The sequence below is a fragment of the Nerophis ophidion genome, linkage group LG27, assembly GCF_033978795.1.
Source record: "Nerophis ophidion isolate RoL-2023_Sa linkage group LG27, RoL_Noph_v1.0, whole genome shotgun sequence".
In the NCBI taxonomy this organism is placed as follows: Eukaryota; Metazoa; Chordata; class Actinopteri; order Syngnathiformes; family Syngnathidae; genus Nerophis; species Nerophis ophidion.
In genome coordinates this window covers 15,494,326-15,514,339 of record NC_084637.1, presented here as the reverse complement: position 1 = coordinate 15,514,339, position 20,014 = coordinate 15,494,326, and the positions used below count along the sequence as shown (strand labels likewise).

General features: G+C 39.6%; 2 protein-coding genes across 3 annotated transcripts; one reads left to right on the top strand and one right to left on the bottom strand.

Annotated features, from left to right (window-relative positions):
* Positions 1–11,582: 11,582 nt before the first annotated feature.
* On the top strand, positions 11,583–12,322 carry LOC133544519 (gamma-crystallin M2-like). The gene is made up of 3 exons (XM_061889925.1): positions 11,583–11,601; positions 11,705–11,947; positions 12,013–12,322. The coding sequence occupies exons 1-3, from the start codon at positions 11,593–11,595 to the stop codon at positions 12,280–12,282; spliced, it is 522 nt and encodes a 173-aa protein (XP_061745909.1). The 5' UTR covers positions 11,583–11,592; the 3' UTR covers positions 12,283–12,322.
* Positions 12,323–12,375: 53 nt separating this feature from the next.
* Positions 12,376–14,451, bottom strand: LOC133544516 (gamma-crystallin M2-like). Of its 2 annotated transcripts, XM_061889921.1 has the most exons (3): positions 14,305–14,451; positions 13,991–14,233; positions 12,376–12,701 (listed from the first exon to the last, which is right to left on the bottom strand). In XM_061889921.1, exons 1-3 carry the CDS (start codon positions 14,311–14,313, stop codon positions 12,426–12,428), a joined length of 528 nt encoding a protein of 175 aa, XP_061745905.1. In that variant the 5' UTR covers positions 14,314–14,451; the 3' UTR covers positions 12,376–12,425. The 2 variants fall into 2 exon arrangements, with proteins under 2 accessions (XP_061745905.1, XP_061745904.1); XM_061889920.1 differs by lacking the exon at positions 14,305–14,451 and having other exon boundaries at positions 13,991–14,251.
* Positions 14,452–20,014: the final 5,563 nt, after the last annotated feature.

Genomic DNA, 20,014 nt, shown 5'->3' with positions numbered 1-20,014 from the left:
TCTCCTTCACGCCCTCCATTATCTGCTTCATGCCTTGCTATCCAGTTCATTTTGTCCGCGTAAGTTTTTCTTATTCATGCCACAGTGCAAGTGTTTTTGTTTCATGTTTGTAGTTTGCAGCCTTTATCCTAGTCTTTTGTTTCATAGCCCAGTTTTTGTACTTCCGCCCTCGTGCGCGCTTTTGGTTTATTCCTGTTCTGAGTAAATAAATTAAATATGTACCAACCTTCACGCCGTTTCCACTCCATTCGCTTCGCACCTCGGGAAAACAACCCTCGTCCCAGTTCAAGCCTGACAGCAAGGTGATGTTGCCAGGACGAAGAAAGAAACAGAATGGCTTAAATAATAACTGTGATCATTACAAACTGGTGTGAGGGCTGAGGACCGGGGCGTGACATGGAGACAAGGTGGAAACTAATGAGTTACTATGGAAACAAAAACAAACCAGGAAGTGCAAAACAGGAAACAGGTGGCCAAAAAACAAAACCGAACATGACCAAAACAAAACATGGGTGTGACAGGGTGTTACCATTTATTGGTAAATTGTACGGAATATGTACTGCATTGACTAATAAAAGTTTCAATCAATCAATCAATCAATATTGATTTAATACAACCGTTATTTAACGCTTTAGCCACTGTCACGTTAAACATAGTTTGAACAAGTTACACTGTGTTTGAATATTTCTTTAGCCTAGGAAGCCAGAACCACTGCATTAGATATTAGTCATTATTATTGGTTGATTGATTGATTGAAACTTTTATTAGTAGATTGCACATTACAGTACATATTCCGTACAATTGACCACTAAACTGTAACACCCGAATAAGTTGTTCAACTTGTTTAAGTCGGGGTCCACATTAATCAATTCATGTCTGGCTTTGATTTAAATGGACATATTAGTCACACGCGATTAAAAAAAAAAGTTGCACATTTACAAGTGGAAACGGTTTCCACTCATAAAATCAACATTATAAATTTGAGTCAACGTATTGGAAAGTTGCACTACTTCTATGTCAGGCGTATTCATTTTCTTTCAATCCTCTGTCAAAAAAGTCTTTCCAGGTGAACATGTTTGTGTGCTGCCGAGAAGTGGCGCCGTCATCACTCTGTGTCGCGCGAGCGGAGCGCAGCTCACAGCGAGGGTCAACAATGGGGGATTGACGGCGAACAAAAGGAAGCGCACCGCTGATGTATGAATCGAGCGGCGTCGTGCTGACACAGATAACAGGAGAGCGGTGCATGGAGAGTGGAGAAGCGACTGACAGTGCCATTGTGTTTCTGGGGCAAAAGGGTCTGCAAACTACAGCCCATGGGCCATACACTGCCCACTGGGCTAGTTAATTCAGCCCGGATTACATTAGTATTACAAACTACAAATGTTTATGGGCCTGCTATCCGTGCCCTGGACCTCTGGCCGGGGGTCGCCGGAAGCTGCCTTGCTTATTAGATGGTGCCGAGCGTCTGAATACGAGAGTTTTAGGTGTAACTGTACAAAATGAGCCACAGAGTGAGCCTAAAATAGTAGCATGTTTACATTTAAAAAGATAACACTTAGCATGTGTGCTAATGATATCACAATAACAGTCAGCATGTTTCATTGACCAAGTAATATGACTTATGTGTATGGCTGCGGAAATAGAAAATAAATTGTAGATGAAAAAGGTTAGCAAGCTAAAGATAGCTTGGTAGCATGCTACCGTTTGCTGTCACGTTGGAACCGCATCGCGATGCGTGTTGAGTCACCCCAAGATGCACGAGGACCAAGACAGGCTGGAATTGCAGGTAGGAGCTTGGTTTAATGCAAAAATATAAAAGAACACAGGTACAAAGGACAAAAGAAAAGGCATGAGAAGCTAATGCTAACTAGCATCGAGTCCAGGAGTCAAAAATAGACGTGCCGAGCGCACGCGAAACTTAGCACAAGTATTGACATAAAGAAGATTCCAACGTGAGTGTCGCTGATAGCAAACAACGGATCAAGAAAGAACTGAGGTAGAAGGCAGGCTTAAATACTAAGGCAGAAATCAAAACCCAGGTGCGTGTCGAAAGCAGAGCAGGTGGAACAAATGTGAAATCATGGTAACAACAATAAAACAAGGAAGTGCACAACTCGGGATCGGAAGAGTCCAAAAATAATCAGGAAACACAAAAAGGACTCAAAAACCAAAACAATGTATGATCCGGGCGGCGGATCATAACAGTTTGCATTAAAAACAGGTAAAAAAAAGTCACATACCAAGTTATATGTGTTATATATATAGTTGCAAAACTATCTCAAAAGGTAAGCATGCTAAAGTTAGCATGTTAGCAAAGTTAAGGTGATCATGCTAACAGTTAGCTTGTGTCGCATACCAAGTTATATGGCTCTAAGGCAGAGGTCACCAACGCGGTGCCCGCGGGCTCCAGGTCGCCCGTAAGGACCAGATGAGTCGCCCGCTGGCCTGTTCTAAAAATAGCTCAAATAGCAGCACTTACCAGTGAGCTACCTCTATTTTTTTAATTTGATTTATTTACTAGCAAGCTGGTCTCGCTTTGCTCTACATTTTTAATTCTGAGAGAGACAAAACTCAAATAGAATTTGAAAATCCAAGAAAATATTTTAAAGACTTGGTCTTCACTTGTTTAAATAAATTCATTTATTTTTTTACTTTGCTTCTTATAACTTTCAGAAAGACAATTTTAGAGAAAAAAATACAACCTTAAAAATGATTTTAGGATTTTTAAACACATATACCTTTTAAATTCGTTCCTCTTCTTTCCTGACAATTTAAATCAATGTTCAAGTAAATTTATTTTTTTTATTGTAAAGAATAATCAATACATTTTAATTTAATTCTTCATTTTAGCTTCTGTTTTTTCGACAAAGAATATTTGTGGAATATTTCTTCAAACTTATTATGATTAAAATTCCAAAAAATTATTCTGGCAAATCTAGAAAATCTGCAGAATCAAATGTAAATCTTATTTCAAAGTCTTTTGAATTTCTTTTAAAATGTTGGTTCTGGAAAATCTAGACGAAATAATGATTTGTCTTTGTTAGAAATATAGCTTGGTCCAATTTGTTATATACTCTAACAAAATGCAGATTGGATTTTAACCTATTTAAAACATGTCATCAAAATTCTAAAATTAATCTTAATCAGGAAAAATGATGATGTTCCATAAATTATTTTTTAAATTTTTTCAAAAAGATTCGAATTAGGTAGTTTTTCTCTTCTTTTTTTCGTTCAAATTTTGAATTTTAAATAGTCGAAATTGAAGATAAACTGTTTCAAAATTTAATTTTAATTTTTTTCCTGTTTTCTCCTCTTTTAAACCTTTCAATTAAGTGTTTTTTTTAATCATTTATTCTCTACAAAAAACCTTCCGTAAAAGGAAAAAAAATGTACGACGGAATGACAGAGATACCATTTATATATATATATATATATATATATATATATATATATATATATATATATATATATATATATATATATTATTAAAGGTAAATTGAGCAAATTGGCTATTTCTGGCAATTTATTTAAGTGTGAATCAAACTGGTAGCCCTTCGCATAAATCAGTACCCAAGACTTAGCTCTTGGTTTCAAAAAGGTTGGTGACCCCTGCTCTAAGGTGTATGGCTGGCGAATTAAAGTAAAAAGTGTAAAAAATAGCTAAAAAAGTGTTAGCACTTTTAATGTTGGCATGCTAACGTTAGCATGCTAGCAGTTAACATGTGTCACATACCAAGTTATGTTCAGGGTTTATCGTTTATAGAAAGAAAAAATTCCATTCCGTTTTTTGTCCGTCATAACTTTTTTTAGCATTCAATCAGGCTTTATTGTGAGGTTTTGTATTAGTTTTTCTCAAAATATATATAGCGGCCCCTATACACGTTTTTGTCTCTCAATTTGGCCCCCGAGTCAAAATAATTGCCCAGGCCTGCTCTAGAGCCACGGGTTGCGATATAGCTCGGTTGTTAGAATGGCCGTGTCAGCAACTTCAGGGTTGCAGGTTCAATCCCCGCTTTCACCATCCTAGTCACTGCCGTTGTGTCCTTCGGCAAGACACTTTACCCACCTGCACCCAGTGCCACCCACACTGGTTTAAATGTAACTTAGATATCGGGTTTCACTATGTAAAGTGCTTTGAGTCAGAGAAAAGCGCTATATAATTCACTTCACTCTTGTAAAGTAAATGTGTTGCTGACCGCATCAACATACTTTTTGTGCACGCGATACTCTACAACTGTCCTCAATGCCTTGTCAGATAAGAAACGTTTCAGGGATTTCGAGTCATCTTGCACTCTTGATGTATTAAACGTGTTTACTAATAATATTGATGGATTTCTCCCCAAACAAATAAAAATACTGTCTCAAAGAGAGCAATATCGTATGTACACATCCACACTATTTGATGTTCACTGTACTAAAGTTCATATGGTGCAATTTAACATGGCACCAAACTTAAAACGTGCCAAATGTTTTGTATTTTTGTTGTTGTTCAACTAACACTCCATCCATCTGTTTTTAAATTTCAGAATGCATTGTATTCCTGCATGGAAAAAAAACGTTGCCCATGAATGGACAATTTAAATATAAAGTCTTTACATTTGTTTACAATCTACACCAGGGGTCACCAACCTTTTTGAAACCAAGAGCTACTTCTTGGGTACTGATTAATGCGAAGGGCTACCAGTTTGATACACACTTAAATAAATTGCCAGAAATAGCAAATTTGCTCAATTTACCTTTAATATATATATATATATATATATATATATATATATATATATATATATATATATATATATACATACATATAAATGGGTGTTTTTGTCTATCATTCCGTTGTACATTTTTTTTCCTTTTACGGGAGGTTTTTTGTAGAGGATAAATGATGAAAAACAAACACGATAATTGAACGGTTTAAAAGAGGAGAAAACACGAAAAAAATTTTAATACAATTTTTAAACATAGTTTATCTTCAGTTTCGACTCTTTAAAATTCAAAATTCAACCCCCCCCAAAATGGAGAAAAACTACCTAATTCGAATCTTTTTGAAAACAATTTGAAAAAATAATTTATGGAACATCATTAGTAATTTTTCCTGATTAAGATTCATTTTAGAATTTTGATGACATGTTTTAAATAGGCTAAAATCCAATCTGCATTTTGTTATAATATTTAACAAATTGGACCAAGCTATATTTCTAACAAAGACAAATCATTATTTCTTCTAGATTTTCCAGAACTAAAATTTTTTAAGAAATTCAAAAGCTTTTGAAATAAGATTTAAATTTGGGTCTACATATTTTTTAGATTTCCCAGAATATTTTTGGGGAATTTTAATCATAATAAGTTTGAAGAAATCTTTCACAAATATTCTTCGTCGAAAAAACAGAAGCTAAAATGAAGAATTAAATCAAAATTTATTTATTATTCTTTACAATAAAAACCAAAAAAATACTTGAACATTGATTTAAATTTTCAAGAAAGAAGAGTAAGGAATTTAAAAGATAAAAAGGTATATGTGTTTAAAAATCCTAAAATCATTTTTAAGGTTGTATTTATTTCTCTAAAATTGTCTTTATGAAAGTTATAAGAAGCAAAATAAAAATTAAAAAAAAGAATTTATTTAAACAAGTGAAGACCAAGTCTTTAAAATATTTTCTTGGATTTTCAAATTCTATTTGAGTTTTGTCTCTTAGAATTAAAAATGTCGAGCAAAGCGAGACCAGCTTGCTAGTAAATAAATACAATGTAAAAAATAGAGGCAGCTCACTGGTAAGTGCTGCTATTTGAGCTATTTTTAGAACAGGCCAGCTGGCGACTCATCTGGTCCTTCTGGGCACCGCGTTGGTGACCCCTGCTGTAGATAATCATCTCTGCTGTACAGATTTGATTTGTTTGTATTTGACTTTATTAAAAGTTTGGGTAGAACTTTATTAAACAAAATGAGTTTTATTTTAAGTACTATAGAAATGTATCAGAGCTGTTACATATTTATTGGAGGAATGTAGTTAATCATAGAACTAGCACCTAAAAATTATTGAGTTTAAATCCAGAATCGGTTCTGAATTGAATCCTTACCTCCAAAAACCGAGTTAAATCATCTGGTTCCCAAAGATAGTCAGCCCTAGAACCGAGCAAATAGGAGTGCTGGACAGAACCAAAACAAGGCATGACCTGTGTGACAAAATGTGCTAGCTTGATGCTAATTTACAGTATATTGGATATGCTATATACATGCTTTTCATCAGTATTAGCGAGTTTACATGATGAGCTCTACCCCCAAATTTGGTAATGTAAACAACAACTAAGATGCACGTTACAATTAAACAGATGGAGTAAGTACAACACTTGCAGTATCAACACTTTGTAGGACTTCACGTCCTAACTTCGACTTAATTGTTATGATCCGCTGCCCGGATCATAGTTTATTTATGTTTTCAGGTCACTTGTCTTCCTACCACCTTTTGAGTTTGTGTGTCTCAGTTGCCATGACGATTACATTCACCTGACTCTGGTCAATGTTCGGGACGCGCACCTGTTGCCTGAGCACTAATCAGAGGGCTATTTAGTCCATGCCCTGGCTTCCTAGTTTGTTTTACACAACAGATAACAATATTTGTTTCCTGCTATGTACCTACTAGCTCCCACGCTAGCTTTTTTTTTTTTACCTGTTAGCTCCCACACTAGCTCCTTTAATTTTTGCCTTAAAGGCCTACTGAAATGAGATGTTCTTATTCAAACGGGGATAGCAGGTCCATTCTATGTGTCATACTTGATCATTTCGCGATATTGCCATATTTTTGCTGAACGGATTTAGTAGAGAACATCCACGATAAAGTTCGCAACTTTTGGTCGCTAATAAAAAAGCCTTGCCTGTACCGGAAGTAGCAGATGATGTGTGCGTGACATCACGGGTTGTGGGGCTCCTCACATCCTCACATTGTTTATAATCATAGCCACCACCAGCAAGAGCGATTGGGACCGAGAAAGCGACGATTTCCCCATTAATTTGAGCGAGGATGAAAGATTTGTGGATGAGGAAAGTTAGAGTGAAGCACTAGAAAAAAAAGGCGACGGCAGTGGGAGCGATTCAGATGTAATAAGACACATTTAGCAGGATAATTCTGGGAAATCCCTTATCTGCTTATTGTGTTACTAGTATTTTAGTAAGATTATGAATTGAATTTAAATATTTATTTCAAACCTGCACAGTACAAATAAACAGTTTGTTTTTTTACATTTTGGCAGAGATATTAAAGCAAGGCTTGAAAAGGGGTTGGATGAAGCAGATGCTTATAATATTCCAACCCCTCTCACTCATTCCACATTTAACATAATCAATATAATACAAGTAAAATACTCACCAAACAAAAACAAGAAAAACTCCTGTACACTAACAAGACAAGACGAGACAAAACACACACAACGCTCCCATCGCTCTGTGCTGAGGGCATCACTCTCTTTCCTCCTCGTACTTCTTCAGTACTTCTTTTTTAAACTGGGTTTTAAATTGAACACATTTTTAAGTTGTCCCCTAAGTTGTTCCACTGAGTGACTCCACGCACTGAAATGCACATTGATTTTAAAGTTGTTCTAAATTTAGGTACATATAATTTGTCAATTCCTCTTAAACTGTAACTATGGTGATCATATCTATCATGGAACAGGTTCTGTATATTGGATGGTAGAGAGTTTTGGGATGCTCTAAACATAATTTGAGCAGTTCTAAAGTTGATCACATCGTTCAGTTTAAGTTGCTTTAAGTCCATAAATAGTGGATTTGAATGAAGTCATACCTGAAAGTCGGAGGGCTGCAGTGACCGCCAGTGTCTCTGAAGGAAGCCATATGGAGGAGCCAAGAAAGTCACAGCTGCCTTTTTGACAGCTGCTTAATATCACAATTTTCTCATTCAAAAACTTGCTAGTTGACATGTGGTAGAGAAACATGTTCGCTTGACCGTTCTGTTCCATATTAAATCTTCACAACAAACAAAGAAATACCGGCTGTGCTTTGGTTGCTAAAAACAGCTGCAATCCACCGCTTTCCACCAACAGCATTCTTCTTTGACGTCTCCATTATTAATTGAACAAATTGCAAAAGATTCAGCAACAATGTGTCCAAAATACTGTGTAATTATGCGATGAAAAGGCATGTGTTGCAATGTTAATATTTCATCATTGATATATAAACTATCAGACTTCGTGGTCGGTAGTAGTGGGTTTCAGTAGGCTTTTAAGTGCTATGAGCACGTTTTTCTTTGTTACCGTCTGATTTATTTCTAAATAAATAAATTGTTCCTACCTGCATGCTGTGTCCGAAGTCCGTTGCATCCTGGGAGAACAAAACCGGCATCACCATGCGTCCCGGTCGTCACCTTAATGGCAATGACTAGTCCGTGACCGCAGCGTTGACAAACTGAAATGAATACATACTTGCAAATAAGACTCAGAAGTTTAAGAACAACAAGATGGATAGCACAGCTGTCATTATCAAATCAGTGTGAAATGTCAAATTATAAAAAAAGATGGTATTGTTAAACAGATCAAGATTTATTACCACATGAACACACACAAAAGCACCAAAAAAATGGTACAGTTGAGTTCAATCGATTTGCAGGTATTGGGAATTGGTATTTTTTTTGTTTCAAATATTAAAGGTATACCCATAATAGTGCAAATAAAAAAGTGTAGTATGTAGCTTTTGTTTGAGTTGACATGCATGTACAGTACAGGTACACACCTTTTCCTCATTCAATGCGTTTTCTTTATTTTCACGACTATTTATTCCAGATTGTCACTGAAGGCAGCGCAACTATGAATGAACACATTTGGAGTTATGTACTTAAAGGGGAACATTATCACAATTTCAAAAGGGTTAAAAACAATAAAAATCAGTTCCCAGTGGCTTGTTGTATTTCTTGAAGTTTTTTTCAAAATTTTACCGGTTCCGGAATATCCCTAAAAAAAGCTTTCAAGTGCTTGATTTTCGCTATTTGCGATGCGACTATCCATTTCCCTGTGACGTCATACAGTGCTGCCAATGTAAACAAACAATGGCAGAAACCACAGCAAGATATAGTGACATTAGCTCAGATTCAGACTCGGATTTCAGCGGTTTAAGCGATTCAACAGATTACGCATGTATTGAAACGGATGGTTGGAGTATGCAAGTATTGAAGAAGAAACTGAAGCTATTGAGCGAATAGCTATTGACGCTATTCATAGCCATAGCATGGCCGAATAGTTACGTTAGCATCGCCTGTAAAATGTGCGGACCAAACGATCAGGACTTTCGTATCTCTTGACACTGGAGCAACTTAAATCCGTCGATTGGTAAGTGTTTGTTTCGCATTAAATGCGGGTGGAAGGAAACGTAATATAGTTGCAAATGCATCTGCAGGTTATCCATACATCTATTTGCCATGTCTGCTTTAGCACCGCCAGTAAATAGCATGTTAGCATCGATTAGCGTAGCATGTTAGCATCGATTAGCTGGCAGTCAACATCAACAAAACTCACCTTTGTGATTTCGTTGACTTTATCGTTGCAAATGCTTCTACAGGTTATCCATACATCTCTGTGCCATGTCTGCTTTAGCACCGCCGGCAAATAGCATGGTAGCATCGATTAGCATAGCATTTTAGCATCGATTAGCTGGCAGTCACACCGCAACCAAATATGTCTGATTAGCACATAAGTCAACATCAACAAAACTCACCTTTGTGATTTCGTTGACTTTATCGTTGCAAATGCATCTGCAGGTTATCCATACATCTCTGTGCCATGTCTGTCATCGCCGGTCAAATGTGGAGACACTTTGGTACATTCAATGGGGGTCTGGCGGCAGACACTTTCGCATCTTCGGGCCAGTGGTGCAACTTGAATCCCTCCATGTTAGTGTTGTTACACCCTCCGACAACACACCGACAAGGCATGATGTTTCCAAGGTTCCAAAAAATAATAGAAAAAACGGAAAATAACAGAGCTGAGACCCGGTGTTTGTAATGTGTTGAAAATGAAAATGGCGGCAGTATTACTTCGGAGACATCACGTTCTGACGTCATCGCCACATGAGCGATAAACAGAAAGGCGTTTAATTCGCCAAAATTCACCCATTTAGAGTTCGGAAATCGGTTAAAAAAATATATGGTCTTTTTTCTGCACCATCAAGGTATATATTGACGCTTACATAGGTCTGGTGATAATGTTCCCTTCTAACAAAAAACAGGTGAAATAACTAAAAACAGTTTCTTCAAAATAGCCACCCTTTGCTCTGATTACCTTTTTTTTTGCGCACTCTTGGCATTCTCTCGATGAGCTTTGAGATGGAGTCACCTGAAAGGGGTTTCACTTCACAGGTGTCTTAGTTGTGATGCCTTCAGTGACAATCGACAATGTAAACACCGTATTTCCTTGAATCGCCGCCGGGGCGCTAATTAATTTAAAACCTCTTCTCACTCCTGCGCTTACCAGAGGCATGCGGTAAAAGTAAGCATGCGCTAATTTTTTTTAAAACCTCTTCTCACTCCGGCACTTACCAAAGGCATGCAGTAAAAATTTGAGTGTGATGTAAGCTTGGACCTTAAATCCTACTGAATAGCTCTTGATCTTCTTCCCTTTATGCGATTTCAAATTACCGGTATTGAAATCAGCCTCCTCCATTTTGAAAATGATGACAGGGGACGTGTCACTCGTGACGTCACGAGTTTGACCAGGCGGTAATACTAAGCATGCTCTAAGTATTTTGCGAAGCGAATTTGACCCGGCAGTAATTCAAGGCAGGCACATACTATACGCCCTGCGGCAATTCAAGGAAATACGGTAGTCATGAAAATAAAGAAAACGCATTGAAATGAGGTGTGTCCAAACTTTTGGCTTGTACTGGTGGTATATTATTTTGTTATCGTTATACCATCTCGGGATGGTGTCCTGCTGGCCCCACCATGGACTGGACTCTCACTATTATGTCAGATCCACTATAGACTGGACTTTCACAATATTATGTTAGACCCACTCGACGTCCATAGCATCCGGCCTCCCCTAGGGGGTTCTCCCACATCTGCGATCCTCTCCAAGATTTCTCATAGTCATCCACATTGACGTCCCACTGGGTTGTGAGTTTTTCCTTGCCCTTTTGTGGTCTCTGAACCGAAGATGTGGTTGTGGCTTGTGCAGCCCTTTGAGGGACTTGTGATTTAGGGCTATATAAATAAACATTGATTGATTGTACTTGTAATGCAAAAAGGCTCAACTGTATTTTTATCTGCTGTTCTTTTTGTCATCGTTTGTTACAAAGAATTCCACCTAATTGTTGTACATTTATGTAAAAACCCACCATACGCACCAGACATCAACATTCCCTACTAAGTAAAATAAAGTATGTAATGTGTACGTTGAGGTATAAGGTCAGTGCTTTGCTGACAGGAAAACAAAACCAAATCTACAGCCTCACAAAACCGAAAAAATATGCATTGTTGGAGAAAAAGTGCTGACCGTTGGGCTCATTGTTCTGTCCTACAAAGCCTCGGGTCATTTGCGGGTTATAAAGGCCAGAAGCGCCTGCAAGCAGCGTGACCAGGGTTAGTTAACACAATGGGCAAGGTGAGACCACATGTCCCGTCCCTGTGGGTCACCCACCAGTCAATGCAGTCTGGAACCTCATTCTGGACTCCACCCTAACTCTCCCCGACTTCTCTGCCTCTAGATCGTCTTTTACGAGGACAGAAACTTCCAGGGTCGCGCCTACGAGTGCAGCAGCGAATTCCCAGACCTGCATTCGCACTTCAGTCGCTGCAACTCCATCAGGGTGGACAGCGGGGAATGGATGGTCTACGAGAAGCCGGACTTTTCCGGGTACCAGTACTTCCTGAGGAAAGGCGATTATCCGGACTACCAGCGCTGGATGGGATTTAACGACTGCGTGCGGTCCTGCCGCATGATCCCTAAGGTAGATCTCGTGATCTGTCTTGTCTTCATCCCTCACTAGTCCTAACACTTGACCTCCTTCCTCAGCTTCAAGGTTCTCACAGACTTGTCATCTTTGAGCGCCCTGAGTTCAGAGGCCAGACAATGGAGCTAAGCGACGACTGCCCTTCTCTGTATGAACGCTTCCGTCTTAATGACGTCCACTCCTGTAACACGATTGAGGGTCACTGGATCCTCTTCGAACATCCCCAATACAGAGGTCGCCAGTATCTGGTGCGCCCTGGGAAATACGGGCTTTTTAACCAATGGGGGAGCTTGAGTCCAAGGGTGGGTTCTATCAAAAGGATCACTTTGTAAGAAAAAACGTCTTCACATGACTGTTAATAAACGCCCTCAAAACCGACCTATGAGTGTTTTTGTTTGTGCTGAAACAAAAAGAAAAACACACCCTTTATTAAGCCAAGCATCTTTATTGTGAACAGAGAGAGAGGAAGAAGGTCCTAGATGGAGTCAACGATCCGCCTGAGGGAGCCGATCCTGGGACTGGCGCCGCCCCAGTCGCTGAATCTGCGGTATTCGCCGGGTCTCAGGTAGTAGGTCCGGCCTTTGTAGTTGGGCTGCTCGTACAGCAGCCAGTGGCCATCGACCACGTTGCACGAGTTAATGTCAGACATACGCAGGCGGTCCTGGACGTTCGGGCAGTCTTCGCTCACCTCCTGCATTTGGCCGCTCATGTCCGGCCGCTCGTACAAGCGGATTTTGAAGGAGCCGCGGTGCTGGAGAAGAAAAAAAACTCTTTCAATACTCGGCAGCCAAGGGAGCGAGCGAAAAATATGTTTTTGGGCACAACGAAAAAACTTGAACCCAATGTGATGAAAATATTGCGGAGGGTGTTGAATGTGCTCAGAAATTTCATATATTCCCATTTAGATGAAAACTGTCTCATATTCCTCGCAATGAGACAGGGTTTGGGAGGCAAACTTTTCGCCAGTTCCAGGTCCTAAATGGATGTCAGAGTCCCAACTTGACAGATTATATCAGCAGCCACCTTATGTCCGGGTGAGATGCATGATTTATGATCTACAATAAGGTTACAGGGAGTAAGGAAGCGAGAAAGCAGCTGATCAGTGTATAGGGACTAGTAGTGATTACGGTGCCGTTATAGTTTATCTGTTAGTGCTTATAATAACATTATCACTAACACTTGGTCAATATTCAAATCACGAAAAGTAACTGGAGAATTGTTGGCGCTTTTTGAATGTTTTTTTATTGGATTTTATGGGCGAAATAGTGGGAGCTCCCGTTGGCTTTACGTTAATTTAATATTTAGGATGCATGGTAAAAAATCCATCCATCGTCATGTCTTTCATAACGATAAGCAAAAATTCCTTAAAGAGCGCAATTCCCCTTTAAGAGAGCACCGCTTGTTGGTTTAATGTGCAAAGTTGAATCCCAGCAGGCACAAGACGTTAAAACAATGTTGAGAACCTGTTGGATCAGTTCCTAACTAACTCAAACACAACATTGGAACAACATGCTTTTTGACGACGTTCAATCGATGTTGGGTTCCGACGTTGATTTGACCATTGAAATGTTGGGTCATTTCGCAATCAATATTCTACAACACAAAATACAACGTTGAAACAACATGCTGTCTGGCAACGTTGATTTGACCATTTAAATCCGGTCATATATCAACCAACCACGTGGATTCAACGTTAGACATCTCGATTTACAGATGCAACTATTTGTCTACGTTGTTTCGAAAGGACGTGTACCTAGAATCAACGTTGTATCAATGTCTTGTGCCTAGGGGGAAAGCATAGTTGCTTAGAGAGCAGTGACTTTCTATAATGTTTAGATTGAGGAAAGTTGTTTCTTAATTGGGAAAGAAGGTAATGTCTCGATTTCATGTTAGTATTTAAACTATCAAGCTGGCGCCAGTCACACCATGACTCAATCAAAGTGCAGTCATCAATCACTAGTTTTACCACGGTCGTTATTGAAGCAATTCATCGCCGGATCCCTACGACCCAACTTCTGCTCAGACTCCCGCTACACTTACCACCGGAATCATGCGGCACGAGCGGATGCAGTCGTTAATGCCGATCATACGCTGGTTGTCCGAGTACTCTCCTCTGCGTAGGAAGTACTGGTGGCCCAGGTAGTGGGGCCTTTCGTACACCATGAAGCAGCCGCTCTCCACCCGGATGGAGTTGCAGCGGTTGAAGTAGGGGTGCAGGTTGGCGCAGTCGCTCATGCACTCATGGTGCCGACCTTGGAAGTTTCTGTCCTCATAGAAAATGATCTGCAAAATGTCGGACATGCACAGCTCACACATGTTCAACGGTTGGGTTCGCAAGCGCGTACTGAACTTACCTTTCCCATTGTTCTCTTGGTGGGGCCCGACTGATGCTCAGTGGGAGCTCTTGGTTTGTGTTGTCCTTTTATATTAACTAGCTGTATGATGGCACAGCACAATGTATTGTTATACAAATCGGTTTTATCACCCAAGTGTGATGGTCACTTTATTGTTGTGCCGTTCTGACATGTTCATCACTATTGATCAAAACAGCAGAGTGCGGGGCAGCGCTCCCAGTATCAGCAAAACAACAGCGGCCTTTATGCCCTGCCTTTTCATTCACAAAGATGCTGCTAGAGAACGTGAAAAAGACCTCTATCGTCCGTTATGCTAATAAAGTATTTTTAATCCACTTAGCAGGTTAAGCCACTAACGTAAACATATTTTCTTTTTGATAACATGTTAGATAGTAGATATTTGTCACTGATTCTGTTCATAACTTTTATGGACATCATTTCTAGGCTCAGTCAAGGCGCTGAGGGGATCCGGTTTGGTGGCTACAGGATTAGGTCTCTGCTTTTTGCAGATGATGTGGTCCTGACGGCTTCATCTGGCCAGGATCTTCAGCTCTCACCGGATCCGTTCGCAGCCGAGTGTGAAGCAACTGGGATGAGAACCAGCACCTCCAAGTCCGAGTCCATGGTTCTCGCCCGGAAAAGGGTGGAGTACCATCTCCGGATTGGGGAGGAGACCCTGCCCCAAGTGGAGGAGTTCAAGTACCTAGGAGTCTTGTTCACGAGTGAGGGAAGAGTGGATCGTGAGATTGACAGGCGGATCGGTGCGGCGTCTTCAGTAATGCGGACGCTGTATCGATCCGTTGTGGTGAAGAAAGAGCTGAGCCGGAAGGAAAAGCTCTCAATTTACCGGTCGATCTACGTCCCCATCCTCACCTATGGTCATGAGCTTTGGGTTATGACCGAAAGGACAAGATCACGGGTACAAGCGGCCGAAATGAGTTGGTCACGGGGCTCTCCCTTAGAGATAGGGTGAGAAGCTCTGCCATCCGGGAGGAGCTCAAAGTAAAGCCGCTGCTCCTCCACATCAAGAGGAGCCAGATGAAGTGGTTCGGGAAACTGGTCAGGATGCCACCCGAACACCTCCCTACGGAGGTGTTTCGGGCACGCCCGCCCGGTAGGAGGACACGTTGGGAAGACAATGTCTCCCAGCTGGCCTGGGAATGCCTCAGGGTTCCCCGGGAAGAGCTGGACGAAGTGGCTGGGGAGAGGAAAGTCTGGGCTTTCCTGCTTAGGCTGCTGCCCCCACGATCCGACCTCGGATAAGCGGAAGAAAATGGATGGATGGATGAACATGTTAGATACTATTGTTTGTCTCTGGCCTTACCACCTTCTCCTGGCCTGAAGGGCGGCGTGGGTGTGTGAAAAGATCAAGGAAGACGCAGGTAATGATCGTTGAACAAAGCTTATTTTATTGACAAGCGGGCACCACAACAGGTCCAGCAATATGTATACTTTCGGGGAGAATCTGTCCTTATGGTATTGGTCTTTCCCGGGAAGCCAGGCAACCAGTTCTTATAGACCGTTATGATGTCATCTCAGTTCGTTAGGTTCATGGTCCAGAAGTTGGCTCCATCATGACCATGCAACATACTTGCCAACCTTGAGACCTCCGATTTCGGGAGTTGGGGGTGGGGGTTGGGGGGCGTGGTTTAGAGGGGAGGGCTGAGTATATCCGTTCGGTCACCATGTTCAATGGAGAAGTCTGTTCTACAAAATTTACAGGCAAGATACCCCTTCCCCCCTTCGAACTTTCCTGGATAAACTGAAATTCTTGTTTCCATTAGTTTTAGAACTTGCAAGCGTATTTCTTCATTTTGCTCGTCGACGGTGTAATATATTGGGTTGGAGTCAATAACCAGGCGACGTGATGAAGTTACGTCTCTTTACTGTGGGCTTCAGAACAGACTCCCTAATGCATGTTCCTTGACTGCACTTAAATGTAGAATATATGTAGAATATATTTATATTATTTATATATTTCATATTATATATATATATATATATATATATATATATATATATATATATATATATATATATATATATATATATATATATTATATATTATATTATATTATTTATTATTATCATTGTTTATTGTGAGTGAACTGTGGTGCTGAATTTCCCCCAGGGATAAATAAAGTAAATTCTATTCTATTCTATGTACAGTAGATGGCAGTATTGTCCTGTTTAAGAGGGTCACAACATTGCTGAGTCAGGTTCGCATGGAGCTGGAGGGGGCGTGGTACCTCAAACTTTGGGTTTAGGCCATAATTAACCGTTGGCGTATCTAAACTTGATACCTGGGGACCTGGTTCTATTCCTGCATACCAACGACAGATTTATGGGTGATCTCTCGTGGGATATATGTTATCATACACGGGCATGTCCTGCTTAATTGCCACACTTCACCAGTCCACAATCTTCAACCACTGTTTACCAGAACTGGCTGTTTGCTTGCTCCCACGAATGTATAGACCTACACAATCTGGAAAAAAAACATGTTTTTACCCTAGTGATGTCAATTTAATTAAATTGGGTTTAGATCCATCTATCGGTTACAGAAAATGCCTAACAATAATTATTCCTGAAGAAGAAGGCCGATGGGTCCAAACAAAGTTTTACGATCATGCAGACATACAAAGGGGTGGCCCTGCTCACATGGTAGAAGCTTGATGGTTACTGGTATGAATCCAGCTTCTGCCGTCCTAATTAATGCGATTATGTCCTTGGGCAGGACACCTTATCCAATTTGCACGTAAATGAATGTTTGGTGGTTGTCATATTGGCAGCCACGTTTCCGTCGGTACACCCCAGGGCAGTTGTGGCTACAAAATGTAGCTTACCACCATAGAGTGTGAATGTGAAGTGAATGAATGATGGGTTCTCAGTATGGATGTATGTCGTTAGGATTTTATTGATACGATACCCTTATCGATACCGGTATTTATCGGTACTCCTATTGGTAATATACGTATTTGGTGTGAATAAAGATTTTTAAAAATGCATGTGTTGGAATAATTGTATCTAAGTTATCACAAAACTTTGTGTTGCCATGAGTTCCCGGCGAGAAGACAAAAGCTGTCTTTGATCCTACCAAGAAGAAGGCTTGTAAAACTCCACTGTGTAGGATGGGAAGCAACATGAAGGTGTTATGTTTCTTTGATGTATTGTAATCCACAGACAGATATTGTATTGACCAGAGAGCTACAATGTGGAGAGGAAGCAGGACCAGCCCAAGCTCCATGGATCTTTTCTTTGAACTGTTTTAAGACCTTGTTGAATGTCCAATAGGAAGGTAATACTTTACAAAGTGAACTCTGTTTATTTACAACTCACTGGTACAGCTCTTAGTGGTACTGGTTGATATTACAGCATGCTATAAAGAAAAAGAACCGGCTTGCTCATGCGCAGTACATAACAACAAATACGGCGGCTGCCAAGGTAAAATAACTACCAAGTGAGCATTACGTGAATACTCTACAGACCTTTTCCTTGAACTGTTGGTAATCAAAGGCGATGGCTGTTTACGACCCCTCCCTTAGAAACAGCTGTTGCCATGTAAGCAGGGAAAGTCCAAATAAAAGAGACGTACAATCTTACATCAGAGCGTGCCCAAATAAAAGAGACGACGTACAATCTTACATCAGAGCGTGGTGAGACACTGTACAAGGCTACATGTCTAGACGTCTCTCCTCAATTGAGCCAAATTTAATTCTGTTTCAGTTCAATTCCTTGCTTCTTGTCTTGTTTAATATATGTTATCAGTGTTTGAACCTGACAGCATGATTTCCACTTTTTCTCTCATTGATATCATCCTAGTCATATTTTGGCCAGAATTGTTATTGTCCGTTTCGTCCGACTCAATTAAGAACCGGTACCTAAAACATTATTTTACAAAAATAATGTTGTGTTTTGTCATTTCCCTTCCTTATCACCTCTTAGTTTGCTTCCTAGCCCCCCTGAGGTAAAGAGGATTTTGTGTTGGACTTTTTGCTGTACTCAGTGCGCCCTGGCCTTTTTCCCTGCCGACCTCTGAGGAACCTGTTTTTGTTTGTTCGTTCACGGTGTGCACTTCTGCCCCATCACCTTTTGTTACACTTTTTGGACTAATTAAATATTCCCCCTTTTTAGTAATTCTACCTTGCCTCCCGTCTCTGCACCCTGGGGTCACCTCCTTGATCAGGTCTTAACAAATAAAACAGATTGCCTGAGATAGGTCAGTACACATTTTGACTTGTTTTAATGTGTTTTAACCAGATTTAAAGTTGAAAACACTCAGGCATGTTGTTCATTTTGAGAGTTTTAAGTACTTACCTGTGGTGCACTACTGCGACCACCCTGGTGCTACCTGAGTTTTATTCATTAAAATATATTTTTACTTGCACGTCGCCTAACATCCCTGCATCCTGCAGTCATGTCATCATCTACCATGCGCTATTGTGACATTGGCATCAGCAAAGCCGGTCCTGTATTTACTTGGCATGAAATCAACACCAAAATATGCAACATGACCGACTGCTTCAAGCTGTCAGGAATGGCTAATATGAACGATATGGCATAATACGGTTTCTCTTCAAAGTCGGTACAACTCAGGATGTACACAAATTGTTGACTGGATGGCACCACTTTGTGGCCACTCCTCATATCCCAGCTCCACAATGTCTGTTTTCTTAGTCTTTGTGTGCACATAATATGAAAATATTACTCGACAACAAATTGTTAAAAAAAGATTTTTGTTGAAATTTGAAGCTGCAAATTATTTCCAGTGAATATACAACTTTCAGTTGATTTTTCTCTCGTACAAAACATTCTTATCTGGTAGAGTAATTAACTATCAGATTACTTAATGATATAATAAAACACCATTAAACGGCCAAATTAGTATGGCATTCAGGGGTTCATTATTTAGCATGAAAACAAGCATGCACACATGGAACATTTCAATGTTTTTGCTTGTTACAGCCAACACACAATAAAATGCACCAATTTTTAGGGTATTCTGGCATGTTCGGTGAGGCAAGAGTAAAACCTGTGGGTCCGAATGCTTAACGTGGCACATTATTTACTTTAGTGTGAATGCTCCAAAGCAGGGGTCACCAACCTTTTTGAAACCAAGAGCTACTTTTTGGGTACTGATTAATGCGAAGGGCTACCAGTTTGATACACACTTAAATAAAGTGCCAAAAATAACCAATTTGCTCAATATACCTTTATTAAATAAATCTATGTATATATATATATATATATATATATATATATAAAAAATGGGTATTTCTGTCGGTCATTCTGTCCTACATTTTTTTTTCCTTTTACGGAAGGTTTTTTGTAGAGAATAAATGATGAAAAAAACACTTAATTGAACAGTTTAAAAGAGGAGAAAACAGGAAAAAAATGAAAATTTAATTTTGAAACAGTTTATCTTCAATTTCGACTCTCTAAAATTCTAAATTCAACCGAAAAAAAGAATAGAAAAACTAGCTAATTCGAATCATTTTGAAAAAATTTAAAAAAGAATTTATGAAACATCATTAGTAATTTTTCCTGATAAAAATTAATTTTGATGACATGTTTTAAATAGGTTAAAATCCAATCTGCATTTTGTTAGAATATATAACAAATTGGACCAAGCTTTTTTTCTAACAAAGAGAAATCATTATTTCTTCTAGATTTTCCAGAATTTTTTTTTTTAAATAAAGTCAAAAGACTT

Coding starts and splice junctions, on each gene's coding strand:
- LOC133544519 (XM_061889925.1), top strand. Junction 11,948..12,012: donor CCTGCCGCATGATCCCTAAG/GTAGATCTCGTG, acceptor CTCCTTCCTCAG/CTTCAAGGTTCTCACAGACT.
- LOC133544516 (XM_061889920.1), bottom strand. CDS start 14,251: ATGTCCGACATTTTGCAGATCATTTTCTATGAGGACAGAAACTTCCAA. Junction 12,702..13,990: donor CGTGCCGCATGATTCCGGTG/GTAAGTGTAGCG, acceptor TTTCTTCTCCAG/CACCGCGGCTCCTTCAAAAT.